Source organism: Heliconius melpomene, chromosome 1 (genome assembly GCF_056956725.1).
Source record: "Heliconius melpomene rosina isolate 202511_hmr_F chromosome 1, ASM5695672v1, whole genome shotgun sequence".
Lineage (NCBI taxonomy): Eukaryota > Metazoa > Arthropoda > Insecta > Lepidoptera > Nymphalidae > Heliconius > Heliconius melpomene.
The window spans coordinates 1374043-1393934 of record NC_140389.1 but is presented as its reverse complement, the minus strand read 5'-3'; the positions used below and the strand labels follow the sequence as shown (position 1 = coordinate 1393934).

The 19892-nt window shown below is 34.6% G+C and overlaps 1 protein-coding gene across 3 annotated transcripts in view; it reads left to right on the top strand.

Annotated features, from left to right (window-relative positions):
• hppy (MAP4K3-like protein hppy) overlaps positions 1-19892 on the top strand; it is a 38132-nt gene that overhangs the window by 2077 nt on the left and 16163 nt on the right. For all 3 annotated transcript variants that reach the window (XM_085207269.1, XM_085207262.1, XM_085207252.1), the window contains exons 2-8: positions 16524-16727; positions 17035-17141; positions 17339-17477; positions 17856-17928; positions 18186-18376; positions 18811-18918; positions 19516-19619. In XM_085207269.1, coding sequence (XP_085063395.1) covers positions 16524-16727; positions 17035-17141; positions 17339-17477; positions 17856-17928; positions 18186-18376; positions 18811-18918; positions 19516-19619 — 926 coding nt within the window. The remainder of the gene's footprint in view (positions 1-16523; positions 16728-17034; positions 17142-17338; positions 17478-17855; positions 17929-18185; positions 18377-18810; positions 18919-19515; positions 19620-19892) is intronic.

The following is a 19892-nucleotide window of genomic DNA, read 5'->3' as shown; positions in this document are numbered from 1 at the left end:
AATTGAGTGACTCATGTCCGGATGCCCGACATTTTCCCCACAAACCGTAAATAATACGTCAAGTTGAAAATAAGGTATTTACTATAAATAACAAAAAGAAAGGAAATTTATATATTAGTCATGCACCTAGTTCAACACTAGATCTGAGTATATATATTTGAATTTTTATTTAAACCTGGTCATTTGGTATTGTTTGTGATCATCACCGCGACTACAATGCGTCATGTTTGAATCATAGTGGAGTTCATCTTGCTGAAGATTTTATATGTAGAAATGGTATAATTTGCTTTAATCGATCAGTTCTTTTTAGAGAAATTAAACCTTTTATTCTTTAGTCTCACGCTATATCCTGATGGGATGAGTACCCAGGGAGAACGGAGCGCCAAACGCTACGCACGTAGGAAATCTCTGCATATTTCTTTCGCCTTGTCTACTGTCATCAAGGTCTTAACTTAGCCAAAGGATTCTTCTGCGCACCCCGGCCGCGTTTTTCTATACAACAACCATTGTGCTTATAAAAATAACTATAGATATATGTAGGTAATCGTCGTTAACCTATTATGTATTTTTTTTAAATCTAGAATAACATGTAAAATGTTAAAAATACACAATAATGCAATACTATTGACTGTAGTATCTTATATTTGTTGTGGTACTTCTATATTCTTCATATTCTATGTTAATTAGAAACAGTTTCGGTTATACAAAATTTTCGAGAATACTTTCTTAACACTTCCAAACAAAGAAGGTCATTCTCATAGACCAGTGTTAACTATTTCTAGAGTGGTTCGCCCGAAACTGGAGAGCTTGAGTTTGCAATAGAATTACGTGAAAATAAGAAGAAATATTTTTCAATTTGTCGTTTAAAACTACCACAGAATATTTTTAAGCTTTATTCCTAGCAGAGTAGCCAGAGACAACAATATGCTGAACATTATCGTTTCTCTATATCTCTATGATTTCGTCGGCGGCGTGCATTCCAGGGGGTCTTCTCGTACTTTTTACGTGACGTTCCTTTAGCACCATTGATACTGTGCTTTCCTAGGTCAACCGTGGTCTCCACAAAAGCTGTCCATTATCGTTGTGATTATTCTTAACATTATTATGTTTTATGTTATATTGTTAATTTATAAAGCATTATTTTTCTGTGCGTCTCTTGCAGAATCTTAATGTTATATTTTTTGTTCTTCACTTTCCATCCATTTAAAGTTTTATTGATTGCTTAGTTAAACTGAATGTATGTCTATAACTAGACTTTATTTAAAAATATATAATTAATGTTATTATTACAATGTGAACGAAAAATTGTATTTTTTCAACAACTACAGCAAGTTCAGCAGTACCTAATTGAAGTCAACTTTGTCCATGCATAAGCAGTAATTAATAGTCGTATCAACTGTACGCTCACGATGTTATTTAAAACCCCATATTTGTAATAAACGTAAATTATTTTAAATATAGTACATTATACTTGACTCAGAAATAACTATAATGGCGGTCTCGCTATACAACATCTAAAAATAGGTCAAAATTTTGAACATCCTCACAAGAGGATGCGTGAAAGAAATGAGGACAACACGAAGTTTTATATCTAATCCATATTACGTCAGTCAAAACGTTGTCGTAGTGTGTGACTGTGAACGCGACAGGGTGTGGGTACGATTCCAACTAAAAAAAAGGCAACGAAAAATATACTGTAAACGGGAGATATTGAAAATTTTTAAGAGCATGAATTTTGAATGAAAATTATACAACTTTTTACTTATTTCCTAGTGAATTCGCAGTAAAACTAACCAAATATAAAAATGTTAAAGAATCTATTAGTAAAGTAGTAAATGAGCGTTTGTAAGTGATCCCGTCACGGTCACGAACCTTGACCTTGGTCAGAAATGCCGGCCCCGACCACTGCACTTAGCGGGCTATTGACATTGGACCTCGTATGCGATAGTCGACAGTTTCTTTCCTTTTATTGATTTACTTTGTTTGTTGACTTATTTTGATGTAGAACTAAATGTAGAATATATTTGATTTTATAAAAAAAAGCATTTTCATGTTTTATTCCGCACGTCGTCTGGTGAACAGGGCAAATCTAGTGTTATGACACTCCGTTTTTCAAGCATTACTTGCATTGCATTGGATATTTGAGACATTGCATATTTCGTAGCAGTGTTGAATGCAAGGCTGAGAAACTGAAAAAAAAAGAAAAGATAATATAAATTCGCTTACTAGCATAAATATAACAAAATCTTTAGAACAATTTTAATAAATTAATATTAAATTGTCTAAACTAGTAAACTAGGTAAGAGCGCAAAGTTCAATTACATCCTAATAGTAATAACTAACGAATGTTCCTTCGACGCGTTCACCTTTAACAATTTAAATTTTATTGTTGGCCGCGATATATGGGTCAGCCAGCGTCAGCTCTGCTGTTAGCGAAACTGATCTTCTTCTTGATATACCTACATCATTTTGTATGATGAGATGATATTTCTACTACAAAAAAAAGGCTTATGGTTTTTCTCGCATATAGTAGTTTCCTCCCGATTGAAGCATTGAGTAGTATGTAGCGAAACTCAACGCCGTGCTTTGTCATATTACTACAGCGAAAAAATCAAAATAAGTAATTTCCTCGAGTGGAAATTGAACCCAAAACCGTCGTGTTTTATAACCAAAAAGCTAATTTATAGATTACAATGTCAATTAGTTACTTACATTCCGTGAGGAATAAGCTGAGCTTTGCATTTGTGTGAGTGTACACAGATAGTGTAGGTGTATTGACGGCTTGAAGCGCGTCGCATCTCTTGCTTGGTTTAAACATATTAAGACTGCTTTTTAGCTACTGGCCTAAGGCGCGTTTATACTGGTAACAACGACACGTGTTTAAATCTTAATATATTTTTTTCTTTAATTTATTAAAAAATAATAAAAAAATATTAAAGAAAAATTACCACGATCCCTATACTAGAATAGAAAAATGTGTGTGACGACACAATAAAGAAAGTAAAACAATTTGTAGTCACAGCGCTGTTCTTGAGGATATAACAGGAGTCAAAACAATACATTAGTAGATATTAATACAACCAACACAAGAGATGAGAGTAAAAAAAGATGAGGATACAAGTCCGGTGAACAAGAATTGATACATTTTTTCTTTTTATCTTGATGACATAATGAATCTTATTTTTAAAAGTTTTTTTCTGGCTCTACTTACTCTTGGTTATCAGTGAAACAAATAGCGTGACCAAGAGGTTCGAATCCCGCTGTATTAAATACTTAACATATTTTTAAATATTTTCCCTTTCTTAGCATGTAAATACGTATGTTTATTAGTAAGTAATATCACATAATACTTGTAAATGAATGTCGTGATGTTTATTTGCTATGTGACTAACACGCTGTTGGCTTTATTGTAGACAAACATGCATTTTACTTTTCTCTGCATCCAATTAATTTTATCTTATCTAATACTAATTGAGGCCTTCGACATACGACAGTAAAAGCGATAGTTGTAGATTCGATTCCCACTCGACGGAATTATTTTAATTTTTTCGCTCTGGAAACAAGACAAACCGCGGCGTTAACTTTCACTGCTCAACACGCAATGTCTATAATTTATTAATAATTTATTAATTTTGCTAAAATTTTAACTAAAATATTGATTTACTTTAATATAATTAAACCATTCGTTACTGGCTTCATTCTCTCAAACCTCTGATTTTTTCAAAAGATGCAATTACTTAACTAACTTGTTTATCGTTCTTTCAATTAAAACACAATTCTGTGCAAAAAGTTGAAGTTGACGCCGCGCCGCGACAAGTGCAGGTTCGACGACCGGGTCGCGTCGCTAGCGTGCGGATGAATTAATTGCTCTCGAGTCTTAACTTATTTACGATTTTACATCTGTATAATGAAGTTAGTGTAGTATAGTAGTAGTATTTGGTATATTAACATTGACTTATTGTTATTACGGTATAATTAATATCTTATTTAATTAACAAAAAATCGCACAGAGTTGATTATTTTGTAGAGACCTTGGGTACACTATTACAACTTTTAACTTTTGCGTTCAATAAGAGTAGGATTTTTTATTTTGTTAATAATAAGATTTGATTTTATTTTTTAATTACTCCATTCATATACGTAAGGTATCTATAGATAGGGGGAGACCAGTGCTAAGTTTTTTCGTCCCCCGCCTCCCATCTAATTTCTGCGATTCCTATATATACACAACAATAAAATAAATTAAAAAAAGGAAGGAAGGGCTAAAGGGAGGAATATTTATTCATGTTCATGTATGTGCTTCTATAAAAGGAGTAAACGTAAAAACGTCCCCGGAAGATTTAAAAAATTTATTAAAATACTGCAATCCCCAAAATGATAATCAAACTCTTAACCATTACATTTACAGTCATACACTACTGTCGCGTTGTCCTACGACGCCAATTATGATATCACGTCATATAATATTATACGTTTATAAATATAAAAAAAAATGATGTCTGAACAAACAATGTAACCACATGTTCCACATTGGCATTCAAAGCGAAAACAAACGGTATTTCAGTGACTACTCGCGCCGTTTTAAAGTAATGAGTCCTAGCCTTAATGAGGACACGCCCGCGAAATAGGGCTAGGGCTGCCTTTATTCTGATGTGACGTGAAGTATACCATTTTTTTAAATATATGATTCCCACTCGGGAGATTTTTTTCGCGCGCACGCTCGATATGTGTCGAAAATTTTATTGAAGAACGGGCTGTCTTAACATTAGGTTCCCTCCGCCTACCATGCTATATAGGTCTGAGATGAGCATGGAAAAAATATATATTTAGATTGCTGGGAACCTTCCTTTTTCATTACAACAGTAATAAAACTTCGAATAAAGTCTAATTAAGTCACAAAGAAACGAATATCAAAATTCTACTTTCACAAATTAAAAAGAATAAATCTCCAATACGAGTATGACGTAAGCGTGAAGAATGTAATAACAAGAACACTTGTAGTGTCTGCCTTGCATATGTTTGTTGTGGGACTACAAGAAACAAAACGAAACTATAAGAATATATTGTAAATTATATTTAATTTAATATAATGCTTTTAAAAATGAACATGTGTTTATGTTTGTTAGATTCGAAAAGATGGGTTATATGGTCATTATATATGGATACATTTATGGTCATTGACCATGTTAGTTCTCTTTAAATTTTCCCTTGTCTGGAAAACAAAGTTAGTAGCAAAATACCATAGATCTAGTATAAATTCTAGTTAATTTTAGCTTCACGCTGTATCTCGATCATAGTACGGTAGGCAGAGGGAACCTGGGAGCCTAGTGTTAAAGCACCCGTTCCAATTAAAACATATTTTGTCGCTTTGCGTGTTGAGTGGCGGAAATCAGCGCCGCGCTTGGTTTTGAGAGCGGGGAAACAAAAAAAACGAAATTATATTTAAGTATGAGATTAAAACCATATTATAGCAGTCGTTCAAATCACAGATGTAAGTATGTAGGCGGGCCGATGGGCGGACGGCTCATTGTTGTAATGTTTAATGAACAAATTATAAAGGTATACATTTGTTAGAGCAGTCTTACCCGTTGTGTTTGGAAGTCCGATTTGAGATATGGATTATTAATGTTTAAATTAGAGACAGTCATCATGATAGTTGTGGGTTCAATCCCTACTCAGGGGAATGGTGTTTTTCATTTTTCCGCGTTGGGAAAACAATTTGCGGCGTTGATATCTGCCACTTAGCATTTAAATTCTGTATTCGAGCTGTAAACAGGGAACGCAGTGTCTTAGGACATTTTTTTTTCTACCTATCCAGGGGTTTATTCAGAAAAAATATGGAACTGCTTATTTAAAAAGTATTTATTAAACAATTGGAAGCTACTCTTAATAAAACACCTACTTGTAGCTATTTGAATTTTTTAAGAATTTTCTCAATCAATACCGATCGTATGTGGTGAGTACCACAAGTGCTACGTTCACTTTCACGCATTGTCAGCTCGCGGCCGACCTCGCGGGGACGTTAACCGGCGTGCCTGTACTTAGTGCGTAACTAAGTTATGCCATATTGGAATTCATTTTATAATCATTTATACTGAAATTGATTGAATGGTGGAATTTAGTATTTTATTTATTTTGCGATTTTCCCTTACTTTTGCCAATTTAAACGTGAACCCATGACGATTTCACTGTTATAGTGATACTCTAAAATGATAATGAACTTCTAAATTATTTATATTTTTTTCGCTTATAACAATATTTTTTTTCTCTTCTTGATACCATGCGAGGCGGACGTATCTTCTTTATTATTATTGCCTGGCTGAATGAACCTATATCCTACACCATGGGACGGTACAGTACTCTGAATTACACTGAACGTGGTCATAGTATTTAAAAAAGGCAATATTTGGCACAGCGTCTCTCTGTAAACTCGACGTTTATTAGTACGGTTTTCGCTCGGTGTAATAGTCTCTATTAAACTAATCACAGCGGTAAGTGTCTCGACTCTAGGTTCCCTCTGCCTACCCCGTCTATATGTCAGATACACAATTAAGCATACACACACATTAACACATTAGCATTACATATGACATGCAAGTTTATTTACACCACCCACTCTATTTTATCACAGATTTCCTAACCCAAAGGTTTTCTGGTAGAAATCGCATACTAGCCATAAGACCGCCTTTTGTGTGTCAATTGTTATATTTTTGTCGTTTTCTTAATGTGTAATTGTGCACAATAATGTGTAAATAAATAAATAAAGAAATAAGCTAAAAAGAAAATTAAATAACACATCATACACTATTATATACTAAAATTACCCATTGATTCTGTGAAATCAAATATTATAGTCATAAAATATTTCCTTTGTCTTTTAAACTTTTCATTGTAAATGTCGCGTAATAAACATTTTACAGCTTTCAGTGCACGACTTGTTTTATTACAACACTCTTAATATAGTAATCTTCAAAAGTCATCCATTATTTTACTGAAATTTATATAATGAATAATATTTTTAATAATTAATTTAATTTAATAATATTTTTAATAATATAAAAGAAACATTAATTATTACTTAGTATGAGTACCTACTTCGTACTCTAATAATACTTTGAATTTAAATATTTGTAGAAATACAAATATTGGAATTCCAAGTATGGGTAGTGGGTTTTTCAATTTTTAAACTATTTTTAAATTGCACTTGAATTTCCATCTTGTAAGGAAATCTCTGAGGACGACTAGTAGTATGCTGACGTCACTATCTTTAGCTTGGAGAGCAATCCACTCCTTTCGAGACATTGCCTGTTAAATGCTGAGAATCAGGGCCTCGTTACGTCTTGTTATAGGAGAGAGAAAATGAAAATAATTTATTTCAAAGAGTTTCACAAATCGAACTCACAACCGTCGCGTTTACGCTCAAACGTTGCGCTACCTGCCCTACATATAATTTACTTATAATAAAAAAAAACATTCCCAAATCTATGTAGGTATATACATCAAAGTCTGAGATAATAAAATTTATTGTTTTCTTAGATCTTCTATTCTATTTTAGCCTAGATGTTACCTATCCGAACTGGGAAACTGCGGTAGTTGATTCAATTCCTGTAATACGTTAGACGTCAATGTAAATGTTAATATGAAAGTTATTTTTAGTTTATCATACATTAACGAGAAGTAATGGCATCTTGTCTTCGTAATTGCTGTCTGTTTGTTTATCAATGTATTTAAATGAACATATGTATATATTGTGTTTATTAATTGTCTTATTACAATAGTACTCGTCCTAACTAGTTTGATATCAGTTAGGTATCTATTTGTAATTCCTTAGGAGCTATTTACTTGACTGCAGCGAATATCAAAAGAAGGCTTATGTTTAAGGGCGTTTATAGGTGAGTCCGTCCGTACCTTTGTTCCTGTAACAGTTGTAACTGTTAAAACAGTTTACCGTTCTGATAAATGATACGGCGTTGAATTTGTCTTCTTGGCGCGAGTAGTACTCGTATTACTGGATATTGCTAATTCAGTAGATGCAGTCGGGGTTTTGTTTTGTATATATAACTCATTATTTGCTTTAGTTACTGTTGTATTACAGATAGGTACAAACTTACCTGCGGTTTTCTTAAAAGGGAAAACGGAGTTACTTGACACTACGCAATCTCTGCCTTATTAAAGCGTGAAACATGTTAAAAGCTTTTATTTAACTTGCAATGTATGTATGTGGGTTCGGGTGAAATCTTAGAGCTCAATTTTGAAATAGATATCGTCAACCGATTGAGCTGAAATTTTGTATACACGTTTACTTTGGATGACAATGCACGATAAAATATGTGACGTCACTCTAAATGTAATATGGCGGACCAGGCAAGATGGCGGAATTGTTATTTTTAATGTACTTCTACAATATGGGTATCAAATGAAAGAGCTCGTTGAGAGCAACTTGAAAAATAATGTGATGTCATTCTAAATCCCATAAGGAGGATATCGAAGATAGCCGAGTATCTATTTGGTCTACTTCTACAATATAGATATTAAATGAAATGGGTCGTTGACCGTAACTCTAAAAATAATGTGACGTTATACTAAATCCAATATGGCGGAACATCTAAGATGGCGGAATAGTTATTATTTATTCACTTCTGCAATATGGATATCAAATGAAAGATCTTGCCGAGAACTATTAGAAAAATAATGTGACATCACTTGAAATCCAATAGAATCGACACGATTCAAGTTTTTTGTGCTTTCATATAATGAAAGGTATGTTCGTAGGATTGAGCTGAAATTTTGTATACACGATTGGTTTGGATGACAATGCACGATAAGGTTTGTGACTTCATTCTAAATACAATATGGCGGACCATCCAGGATGGCGGAATAGTTATATTTCATGAAATTCTATAATATGGGTATCAAATGAAAGGGCTTGTTGAGAGTAACTGGAAAAATAGTGTAACGTCATTCTGAATCCAATATGGCGAACCATCCAAAGTAACAGAATAGTTATTTTTGATGCACTTGTATATTACGGGTATCAAATGAAAGGGCTTCTTAAGAGCAACTTGAAGAATGATGTGACGTCATTCTAAATCTAATAAGGCGGACCATCCAAGATGGCGGAATAGTTATATTTAATGCACTTCTATAATATGGGTATCAAATGAAAGGGCTTCATGAGAGCAACTTGGAATATAATGTGACGTCATTCTAAATCCAATATGGGGGACCATCCAAGATGAACGAATAGTTATTATTTTTGCAATTCTGCAATATGGATATCAAATTAAAGCGCTCATTGAGAGCAACTCGTAAAATAATCTAACGTCATTCTAAATCCAATATGGCGGACCTTCCAAGATAGCCGAATAGGTAATTTTAGTCTACTTCTACAATTTGAATATCTATTGAAAAGGCTCGTTGAGAGTAACTCGAAAAATGTGACATTTTTCTAAATCCAATATGGCGGAACATCTAAGATGGCGGAATAGTTATTATTTATGCACATCTGCAATACGGGTATCAAATGAAAGGGCTTGCCGAGAATAATTAGAAAAATAATATGACATCTAGTGTGAGAAACCTTCTTCCTCCTGGCATTAATCCCGGCTATTGCCAGGGTCTGCCTTCCTACTCAACCTACTCCACTTTGCGCGGTCTTTAGCGTCCTCAGTGGTTAGATCATTGGCTCTCATATCCGGCATCACGACATCCAACCAGCGCTTCCTTGGACGTCCAGGAGGTCTCACTCCAGGAACTGATATAGCAAGGCACTTGCATCCGACTTAGTTCTTAGACCGGCGCGTAACGTGGCCAAACAATCTCAGGCGGCGCTCTTGGAGCTTATCCGCTACGTCACGGACCCCAAGACTACCTCGAACGAATGTGTTGTGTATGCGGTCAGACCGCATTACGCCGCACATCCATCTCAGTATCTTCATTTCCGTGACGTGAAGCTCCTGAGTGTGCCGAGATAGTGCTGGCCAACATTCGCTGCCGTATAAAAGAACCGGTCGTATGATGCTCTTGTATATCAGTCCCTTGAGCTTGGCGGTCTTCTTCGGTCACAGACCACACCAGTGACCTCCCGCCATTTGGCCCAGGCAGCACTTATCCCGCCATGGACATCGTGATCGATGCCTCCAGACTCGTGCATAACGGATCCAAGGTACCTGAACTTTTCTGACTTAACGGCTGGCTCAGGACCTATAAGGATCGTGCTCGAGTCCGGGCTCCCGCAGGCCATGTACTCGGTCTTCGACACATTCAGTTTAAGACCGCCGTTCTCAGGCGTACCCTTCCAGAGGTGCACTTTACGCTCCAGCGTCAGTCGGTTCTCGTCAATGAGTGCTATGTCGTCAGCATACATCATCAGCCATGGAGGCTGCACTACATTGAATAAGAACGGACTAAGAGTCAAGCCCTGGTGAACCCCCACTGTAATCGGGAAGGGTCTAGTGTCGCCAACAGCATTCCTAACCATAGAAGCAGAATCGTGGTACATGTCTCTAGTGTGAGAAACCTAGCCAGTGGTAACTAAAAAGTAAAAAATAAATTATAAGCAAAAAATCATTTTTAGAAAAAGCTTTTATTTAAACGCTTTAAAAAAGAGAAAATAAAATTTGTCTTTTAAATTTTAACTATCAACTCATAACCTCATTGTACACAATTTATATGATCATAAAAGCTTGTCGCGCGATTTACTTGTGTAACTAAACTAGTGCTAATTTAATTATGTAAAATCTGCTAAGTTTCAATTTAATTAAATATTGATTAACGCGACAAGCTCATATAAATTGTGTACAATGAGGTTATGAGTTGATAGTTAAAATTTAAAAGACAAATTTTATTTTCTCTTTTTTAAAGCGTTTAAATAAAAGCTTTTTCTAAAAATGATTTTTTGCTTATAATTTATTTTATATTAATTTGAAAAACCTATACTAAAGATGATTGAATGTACCTACAATGTTTTCGCAAACGTTATCCATTATCCAATCAAATATGAAAATGACAAGTGTCAAAGACACCGGCAAATAAGGGAGGGAGGCAACGACCTCTCTATTGGTAGGGTTACCACGAAATGGGTGAATAAATGATTGATGTTAAATATTTATTTGTGCATTTACTCGTTGTCGCCCGTAACTTTTTTTGCGGTTATTTTTTATTTTACGTCCCCATGAAATTAAAAATTAAAAAAGTAGGTATATATTTGTTGTTTATGTAGGAATGTCAAGAAATCTTATCTTAGTGCCTACACTCTATTATAATTTTTGACCTTCTAAGTTCAGTTAGAAAAGCGGCCACTTTTTCATGCCTCTACAATTCGGCGGATAATAGGAAATGGAAACGAGGTGCCTTTACACTAGATTCCCAGGTTCCCTTTGCCTTCCGTACTATGTGCGCAATACAGCGTGGAGTTAAAAAAAAAATATATATATCTTAATATAAATTTGCAATATATCACTAAAATCGTGGTGACATATAGCAAAACATGACAATAACTGATTCACCACTTGTCCCTTCCGTTACCGCCGCGAGGGATCATTGAGACAATGAACGTGTACACGTTAGAGACGACACGGTAAGTTAGGGAGGGTAGAGCTTAGGGGGTTCGATCTTATTACAATTTTATTTTTAATTAACTTCATGCTGTATCTGTAGGCAGAACTGTCACTCTTTAAGTATTTTCACAAAGTTATGCTTACATATTAAAGCTTTACGTCGTGTCCCGTATATATTAGGTTAGGAAAAGGGAATCTAGTTCACGATTAAGACACTCAGTTCTCCACGCACCGCCCAATATGCGAGGTATGGTTGTTGAGTTGGTTATTGTTTTAGTTTGTATTGCATTTATTTTTTACACATGCCTAGTCCGACCGATGGCCGCAAGCTGAGATTCGAGACCCGGGGGCACTTTTTTCAGGGACAGAGTATCCTCTTCCCTACCCACCCGTTGTCGCTGTAAAGGCCAACGGGGCTAACAGCATTAACCTCATGTTCGAAAAAAACCCCTAAAATATATTTACAATTTGAAAAATATATTATTACTTATTTGTAAGCAATTTCTAAAATGTCACCATAGTGACTAATATTAAACGTTAATTACTAAAAATATGAGAAATATTTCCTTCGCATGATATATTCCTTTGTTTCATTTCTAGACTTCAAGACCTTTTGAGCTAACACGCTCAATTAACAATAACCACTTTAGCTTTTAATTTTAATCTTTACGTGGTTTGACCACGTCATTGGAAATTAAGCTATTTTCTACCTTTTCTCAAAAGAATAAGGTGTAAATTCCCATATAAAATAAACGTCGCGTGGTCAACGATGTGTTCCAACGAATCTCTACGTGAAATAATATTATTTTGATTTTAATAAATCTTAGGATTTGCAGACATTTTCTCATTGTTATTTTTATAATATTACTAGCGGCCCGCTCGCGGTTGCACCCGCGTGAACTATGTTATTATTAATTTCTGTCTCCATGACTACGTCCTAGTGACGTCTATGCAAAATTTGAGACTCCTAGCATTTGTAGTAACGAAGTTTCATACAAACTTTCAACCCCAAAAACAACCCCTTAGAAGTCGAATATTGCAAATTCCCGTCTTAGCGAGCACCTACGTCCTATAAGTAACTCCTATGCAAAATATGAGATTCCCAGCACTTGTAGTTTCTGAGATTTCGTGATGAGTGAGTGACCTTTCGATTTTATATATATAGATTAAAAGCCTCCGTGGCGCAGTGGTAAAGCGTTTGACTGTAAACTCGACGGCTGTGGTTTCAAAGTCCCGCTCTGGTAGACAAAGCACAACGTTGATTTAACGCATAACGCTTCTTTTTACTTTGCCGCGATAGTTGTTACGTACAAAAATAAACATTTATTTACACTATCGATATCGATGGGTCTATTAGGGTAAATTCCACATTTAATAACCAAATTATGCAAAAATTGAGTTTGGCGCTCCGTTTCTCGCTAGCAACCCCGCTAGGGATAAAGCTTAAAGCTATAAAAAAACAAATATACGAATATTCTTCATACCAAATTTAAACCTGTTACCGCTATCGCAATTATTATAAGTATTTCCATACTACAAGGTCGTATCTGCATGTAAGATTATTGTAACATTATTTATATGAATCTTAATAAGCATTAATGTAACAGGTGCTTCATTCGATACATGTCAACTTTCACATTTTGATTTAATAATATTTTATACATTTACTAGTTGTCGCCTGCAACTATGTTTGCGTGGACCGAAAATACAGTATTTGAACAGTATTACATCTAGAATTATACAAAGAATAAAAAAACTGTTTAGTACTGAGACTCCATAGTAATGGTGCCCATTGTGTTACAGGGCAAGGAAATCAGAACAGTTTCCGAGGATTGCGACCCAAATATAAGTTTTCAGCTTAAGGGATCCCTTTCAAGATTCCCCTCTAATGTCCCAGCTAACACTGACACACAGACAAACAGACATATATTTTTTTTCCCTTTCAACAAGCTAAGCTTAAATTCTGCATTTTGCCGGTCCATGTCGTTTAATCAATAAAATATTCGTAAAACTCGTCTGCTACACCCGAGGTCGTGGACACAGCTTTCATTAATTAAATTCGGCGTAGGCCCGACGCGACGTCTTGATACCGTTATCTATGCGACTTTCAATATGAATATGCATAAGTTTTGGCTTATACAGGGAAAGATTTGTTATTATGTCTATTGTTATTAACATATATTTTTTAAGGAGCTCCCGCTTTTTCCCGTATTACGTGTAAAAAGTTACAGTAGAATTTGTAGAATGCAAATCTGGCTTCAAGATCACGAGCACATTCTATGTATATAGAGTTAGATCATCTACATTTATAACTATTAAATACATTTGTAAAATATTTTTTGATTTAGGAAGATTATTTTAAAGATTTTATTATCATACATTATTTTTAACACTATACATATATTATATTACAAAAAATATCTATAGACAGTTTTAGGCTGTCGTCGCGCATCCACACAGTATACGCGACGGTTGTGGATACCAGTTCATTCTCCCGAATCCGAATCAGGGATTGAAAAATTTCTATTTCCTCGCTCTTATCAAAAGAGCCATCGACAGAACCTGGCAGTAAGGTTTATGAATTCCATTCCCACTGGGATAAATGAATTATGCTATTTTGTTTATTTGCAAGGGCGTTGTGTTTCGCCATTCAACGCGCAATGTCTCGAATTAGGATGAAAAGCAGAGAATGGAGGATTTGACACTAGGGTCACTCTGTCCACCCTGCTGTTTGCGCTATGAAGCAAAAAACTGTTTTTTATATACGAATTGAACTTATTACCGCTATTTATGAATGATTGCATATCTTATCAACTGCGTAGTAATATGTCTGTCTAATAACTTGATGATATCATTGTAATTAGCATTATTTTTACATTTGCCCATCTGTGTTGTACGGAGTATAGACGCTGAGAACAAAGCAAAAAAAATCTTATATTAAAAATATTCTAGCACGTATCGTCTTTTATCAATTTTGTCTCTTTATTTTTCTTATGGTTTATTAACAATCAAAGCGAAGCAGATCAAAGGCCTGTATTGTGTTTCAGTTACAGTTGAGTGGAATAGAATATTATTAAATATTATTCTTTATTTGCACAGTATTATATTATTTGTAGGGTGCAGATAAGGAATATTTAATTATATTCAGAGAATAAATAAATAAATAACATTGATTATCTTATTATTATTATTTTTAATAAAAGAAACAATTCAAAAAATATTTCACAAGTATTGTATAAAGTATGTTTTAGTACTCCCTCTGCCTACCCTACTGTATCTGAGATACATAGCGGGTACGAAGTAAAGAAATACGATAAAATACTCATAGGTACTGGTTACCATTGTAATACATTTTTGTCATCAGATCTAAAACCACTCACGTGTATCTCGCATATAGCAGGATGGACAGTGACTCGGAATCTAGTGTTAAAACAGTCCGTTCCCATTAAAACTTCCGGCATTGAGTGTTGAGTGGCGGAACTCAACGCCGAACTTTGCCTCTTTACCAGAGTGCCAATAGGAATAATTTTTATATTTAAAACTATAACCACCTATGTATCGCGAAGAACGACAAACAAAAAATACTATAACCTTACAAAGTAATCAAGTAACCTAACTAACCCCATCTCAGACAAGTCCTTGACGATTGCAAAGGTCAAGCTATGTAACGAGGAAAATGACGAGATTAGGAAAATTACAAACACATTTATGGTAGATGTTGTGTCGCGATATTAATGACATCTGATGAGTAATGCTGAACTGATGGTATCTAAGATATGTTATCTTTTATGTGATATCTTATTTCTGGGATAAAAAGATAATGCTAGAGACCGGACGTGGCGCAGGGGAACAAGTGTGTGACTGTAAAAGCGACGTGTTGTGGGTTCGATCCTCACTCGAGGAAATGAAATATTTATTAAAATGAATATTTTCATTTCTTCGCTCTGGTGTCGAGACAAAGCGCGGCGTTGGGTTCAGCCACTCAATACGAAATTCAAATTCAAAATATTCTTCATTCAAATAGACTGTTATAAGCACCTTTGAATCGTCGAATGAACATATAAGCAAAAAGCTACCACCGGTTCGGAAGGCAGTTCTGTTCTGAGAAGAGCCGGCAAAAAACTCAACAGTTGCTCTTTTCAAATTCAATGGTACAATTTATTATATTAGCTGGCAACTATCCTGCATTACATTCAATGCCTTCAGAATTCGGTGAAATATGTAAAACTGAGGTTAACACTATGTTAACACTATGTTTCACTCTGCCTACCCGATGTGCGGGATACAGTGTGAAGCTGATTTATTTTTTTTAAAGATAATGCTTCACGCAGAGGGAACGATAAAATAATATGTTTTTTATCGAGCTGGTTTGATAATGGAGCCAGGATCTGAAAAGTGGAATTCTTCACAGATTACTAATAAAATAATCAAGATGCTGCAATGCACCAGTAAATTTTATTTACCATACATGCATAGATATATGGCTAAATTTACCCATACATTTTTCACTACAAAAATATACGTACTGAAACGGAGACTATTAAAGAGGTGCATATCTGACTAATGTGTGCCTTTTGCATTGGAGCCGGCTTACTCGCATTAACGACGTTTACGACAATTTTAGACTCGCAGCGGTGAATTTTAGAGTAATCACTTTATGTTTTGTTTGATCTTTGATATACTTATGGACCTTATTTGAATTGAATGTCAGTTAAACGCTAATTTGTATTTCTGAGTGTTGCAATTAGGTTATTAATCAAGACAAATCGCGGCCTTCAGATACCCTTTTAAACATGGAATGTTTCAAAATTTAAATGACGAATTGAAGAACGAAAGTTCTAATAAGAACAGAGTGTTAACATTAGGTTCCCAGGTTCCCTGCTATTTGTGATACACAGCGCGAAGCTAATAAAATCATAACTAATCATTCGTTTATAACTAATGATTTTCTTTCCTATTTTGCAGGCAAAACGACTCAACGGCAACGGTGAACTTGCTGCCATCAAGGTGATCAAGCTCGAGCCGGGTGATGACTTTGCTATCATTCAACAAGAGATCCTGATGATGAAAGACTGTAGGCACCCTAATATTGTCGCATATTATGGATCTTACCTCAGGAGGGATAAACTGTGGATTTCCATGGAATATTGCGGGGGTGGGAGTTTGCAGGTGGTTAAATTGTCTATTTTATTTAACTTATGTGTTCCTTTCTTGCGAAGTACACTAAAGTAACACTAAGTATTATACATCTTAATATGATGATGATCTTTATTGCACTTTTTAAAAAAAAAATTAAATGCAAAAAAAAATACGGAATTGTTGGCAAGAGACAAACTTTCACAAGAGATTTAAGCCAGTCAGTTATGATTTTGATCTGCCATCTTAAATAGAGAAAAATGTTACGTCACTAGCTCATCAGTCGCAAAACTTTTTAATCACTATTTTAGTATATTTTTTTTTTTCATTTTATTTACAGGATATCTATCACGTAACGGGTCCGTTAACGGAATTGCAGATAGCGTATATGTGTAAAGAGACTCTCATGGGCTTGTCATATTTGCATAGTATGGGGAAGATGCATAGGTAAGATATTGTATAGTATTTTTAGTAATGGAGCAGGTTTTTTGTAATAATTAGATTGTTATTTTTTTATATTTAAAAATGATAATGAATATTTATCAAATTTAATGTATAATTTAATATATAGGCATTTTTTTGTGTATGGTCCAAATAAAACTTACAGTTATCTTTCATCTATTATGAAATTTTTCTAATTCCAGAGATATAAAAGGCGCCAATATTCTGTTAACCGACTGTGGGGATGTGAAATTAGCGGATTTTGGTGTATCAGCGCAAATAACGGCGACGATTAATAAAAGGAAAAGTTTTATTGGGACACCATATTGGATGGCTCCTGAGGTAAATATATTACTTAATAGCGACCCTTACCCTGACCTTACTTTTTGGTCAAAGTGATTTTTAAGGTATCACCAGACTTGATGCGGTCAAACGCAAGCCTATTCAATATAAAAAAAAAATTATAATCTGATCTCAAGATCTTGAGATGTCGTTTTCTATTGATATATTATATTTTATGAATATAATTAATTGGTGTATATAGTTGGTGAATTACAATTGTTATATATAATAACAACAAAAAAGTTACACTTTGTAGAGTATTATTTCTATTTCCCTGCACGTAATATATTTTAATTCCGCTACGTTAAAATTCTAAAAAAGCACTAAACATCTCCATCCGAGAGAATGGTTATATTTGAAATTAAAATATATTTTTAGGTAGCGGCAGTTGAAAGGAAAGGTGGTTACAATCAGCTATGCGATATATGGGCGTGTGGTATTACTGCTATAGGTAAGATATCTTTTGAAGGAACCTGGGAACCTAGTGTTAAGACACTCCCTTCTCATTAAGACAATTCTGTTCCCTAATTTCTTTCTAATTTTAATTAATTTTATTATAATTAATTTATATATTTATTACATTTTTCATAAATGGTTATCTTCTACTATTGAAATTGTATATAGTCCAGTTATCAATTTATGATGGAATATCTTTCATAAAATTATATGTAAATAAGAATATAATAAAAATATAATGAAAATTTCCAGAATTAGCAGAATTACAACCACCAATGTTTGAACTACACCCTATGAGAGTATTATTCCTAATGTCCAAATCGGGATTCAAACCCCCTACCCTCAAGGAAAGGGAGCGTTGGTCGCAATTATTTCACGCGTTCCTTAAACTAGCGTTGACAAAAAATCCTAAGAAACGACCTACAGCTGAAAAATTGTTGCAAGTAAGTTGTTTTATTGTTGAAGATGTTTTATTTTGTAAGTAGGAAAATATGGATGAGTAGATGGAACATCAGGATAGAAAATGGATTGTATATATTGTCAAAGATTAATATATTTTTTAATGAAGAATAATAAGTTAATATAACAAAATCGAAAAATAATCTTAATCTAAGTAAATTTACATACATTTTTTTGTTGTGATTACTTTTTGAAACAAATGAGCTGAACTTTTTGCATTTATATGGATGGTCCCACTTTCTCTTGGTCTTCTGATCGCTGAGGAAAGTGAAAAATCAATCCATTAGACAGTTCTACCCTACGACATAATATAACAAAATAGCATATAATATAGCAAAATTGAAGTACCAAGTAAAAAATGAGAGCCTAAACTTTGATTTTTTCATTGGTTTAAATACTTTTTGCTTCTATTTTCCAGCACGCGTTCTTCCAACAAGACATGAGTAAACGCCTTGCGATAGAGTTGCTACAGAAATATTCCAATCCACCGAGTCATTGTAACAGTCAAGAATTGGATGATGATGGGGTAAGTCCTACTATTATTATAAATGTGAAAAATTGTGAGGACAGATGTATGTTCCACTTTCCTTTGCAGTAATAAAGTAGTAGTAGCTTATACATCTGAACAACTCATAATAGGCTACTATTTATGTAAACATTTTGAAAAAATAAATAAATAAGATCACAGATAGTATCTATTTTTGTAAACTATTCGGACAGAGATTCTACGTAATTGCATGTAGTAATGTCTGATTTAATAACAATATTTGTTACAAGTTTCTTTCTCATAAGGTCGGTTACCAATAGCCGTGATTGGCGTAATTTTATTGCTTTTATAGTCTTTGCAATCTATAGTTACCTTCTCTTTTCTAAAGAATCCTAATAAAACAATTTAATAATTACGAAGAATAAGGGCATCGTTGTGCATGGGCACAACAGTCGTGTTAACGAGGCCTAGCGTTCCGCCACTCAACAGCCTTTGAATCCAGAATTTGGCGGAAAGGGGCGAACGATAGTGTCGTAATGGGAATAGAGTATCTTAACAGTAGTTACGCAGGTTCCATCTGCCTATCCAATGTGCGGGATACAGCTTGAATTTAAAAAAATATTGTACATTTTCCAGGCACTATCAAATGTACCGCAGCGTATAGCATCCAGACAGACACGCGGACGACGAGACGCCAGACCTAGATCTTTGATGGACCCTCATTTAGAACATTCTTTGAGGTATTTATTATTATTAACAACACAACTGAGGCCAGTCGTGGCGTAGAATTATAAGCTTTGCGACTGTAAACGTGACAAGTCGCTACGATTCCCATTCGGGAAATTGATGTATTTGATATTTACATTTCCTCGCTCTGGTAACGAGGCAAAGCTTGGTGCTGAGTTCCGCCATTCAACAAACAAAACTTCAACAATTCAGTGGTGCATAGGGAACGGAGTGTCTCACCTCTAGGATCCCTCTGTCTACCCCCTCCTATAAGCGAGATACAGAGA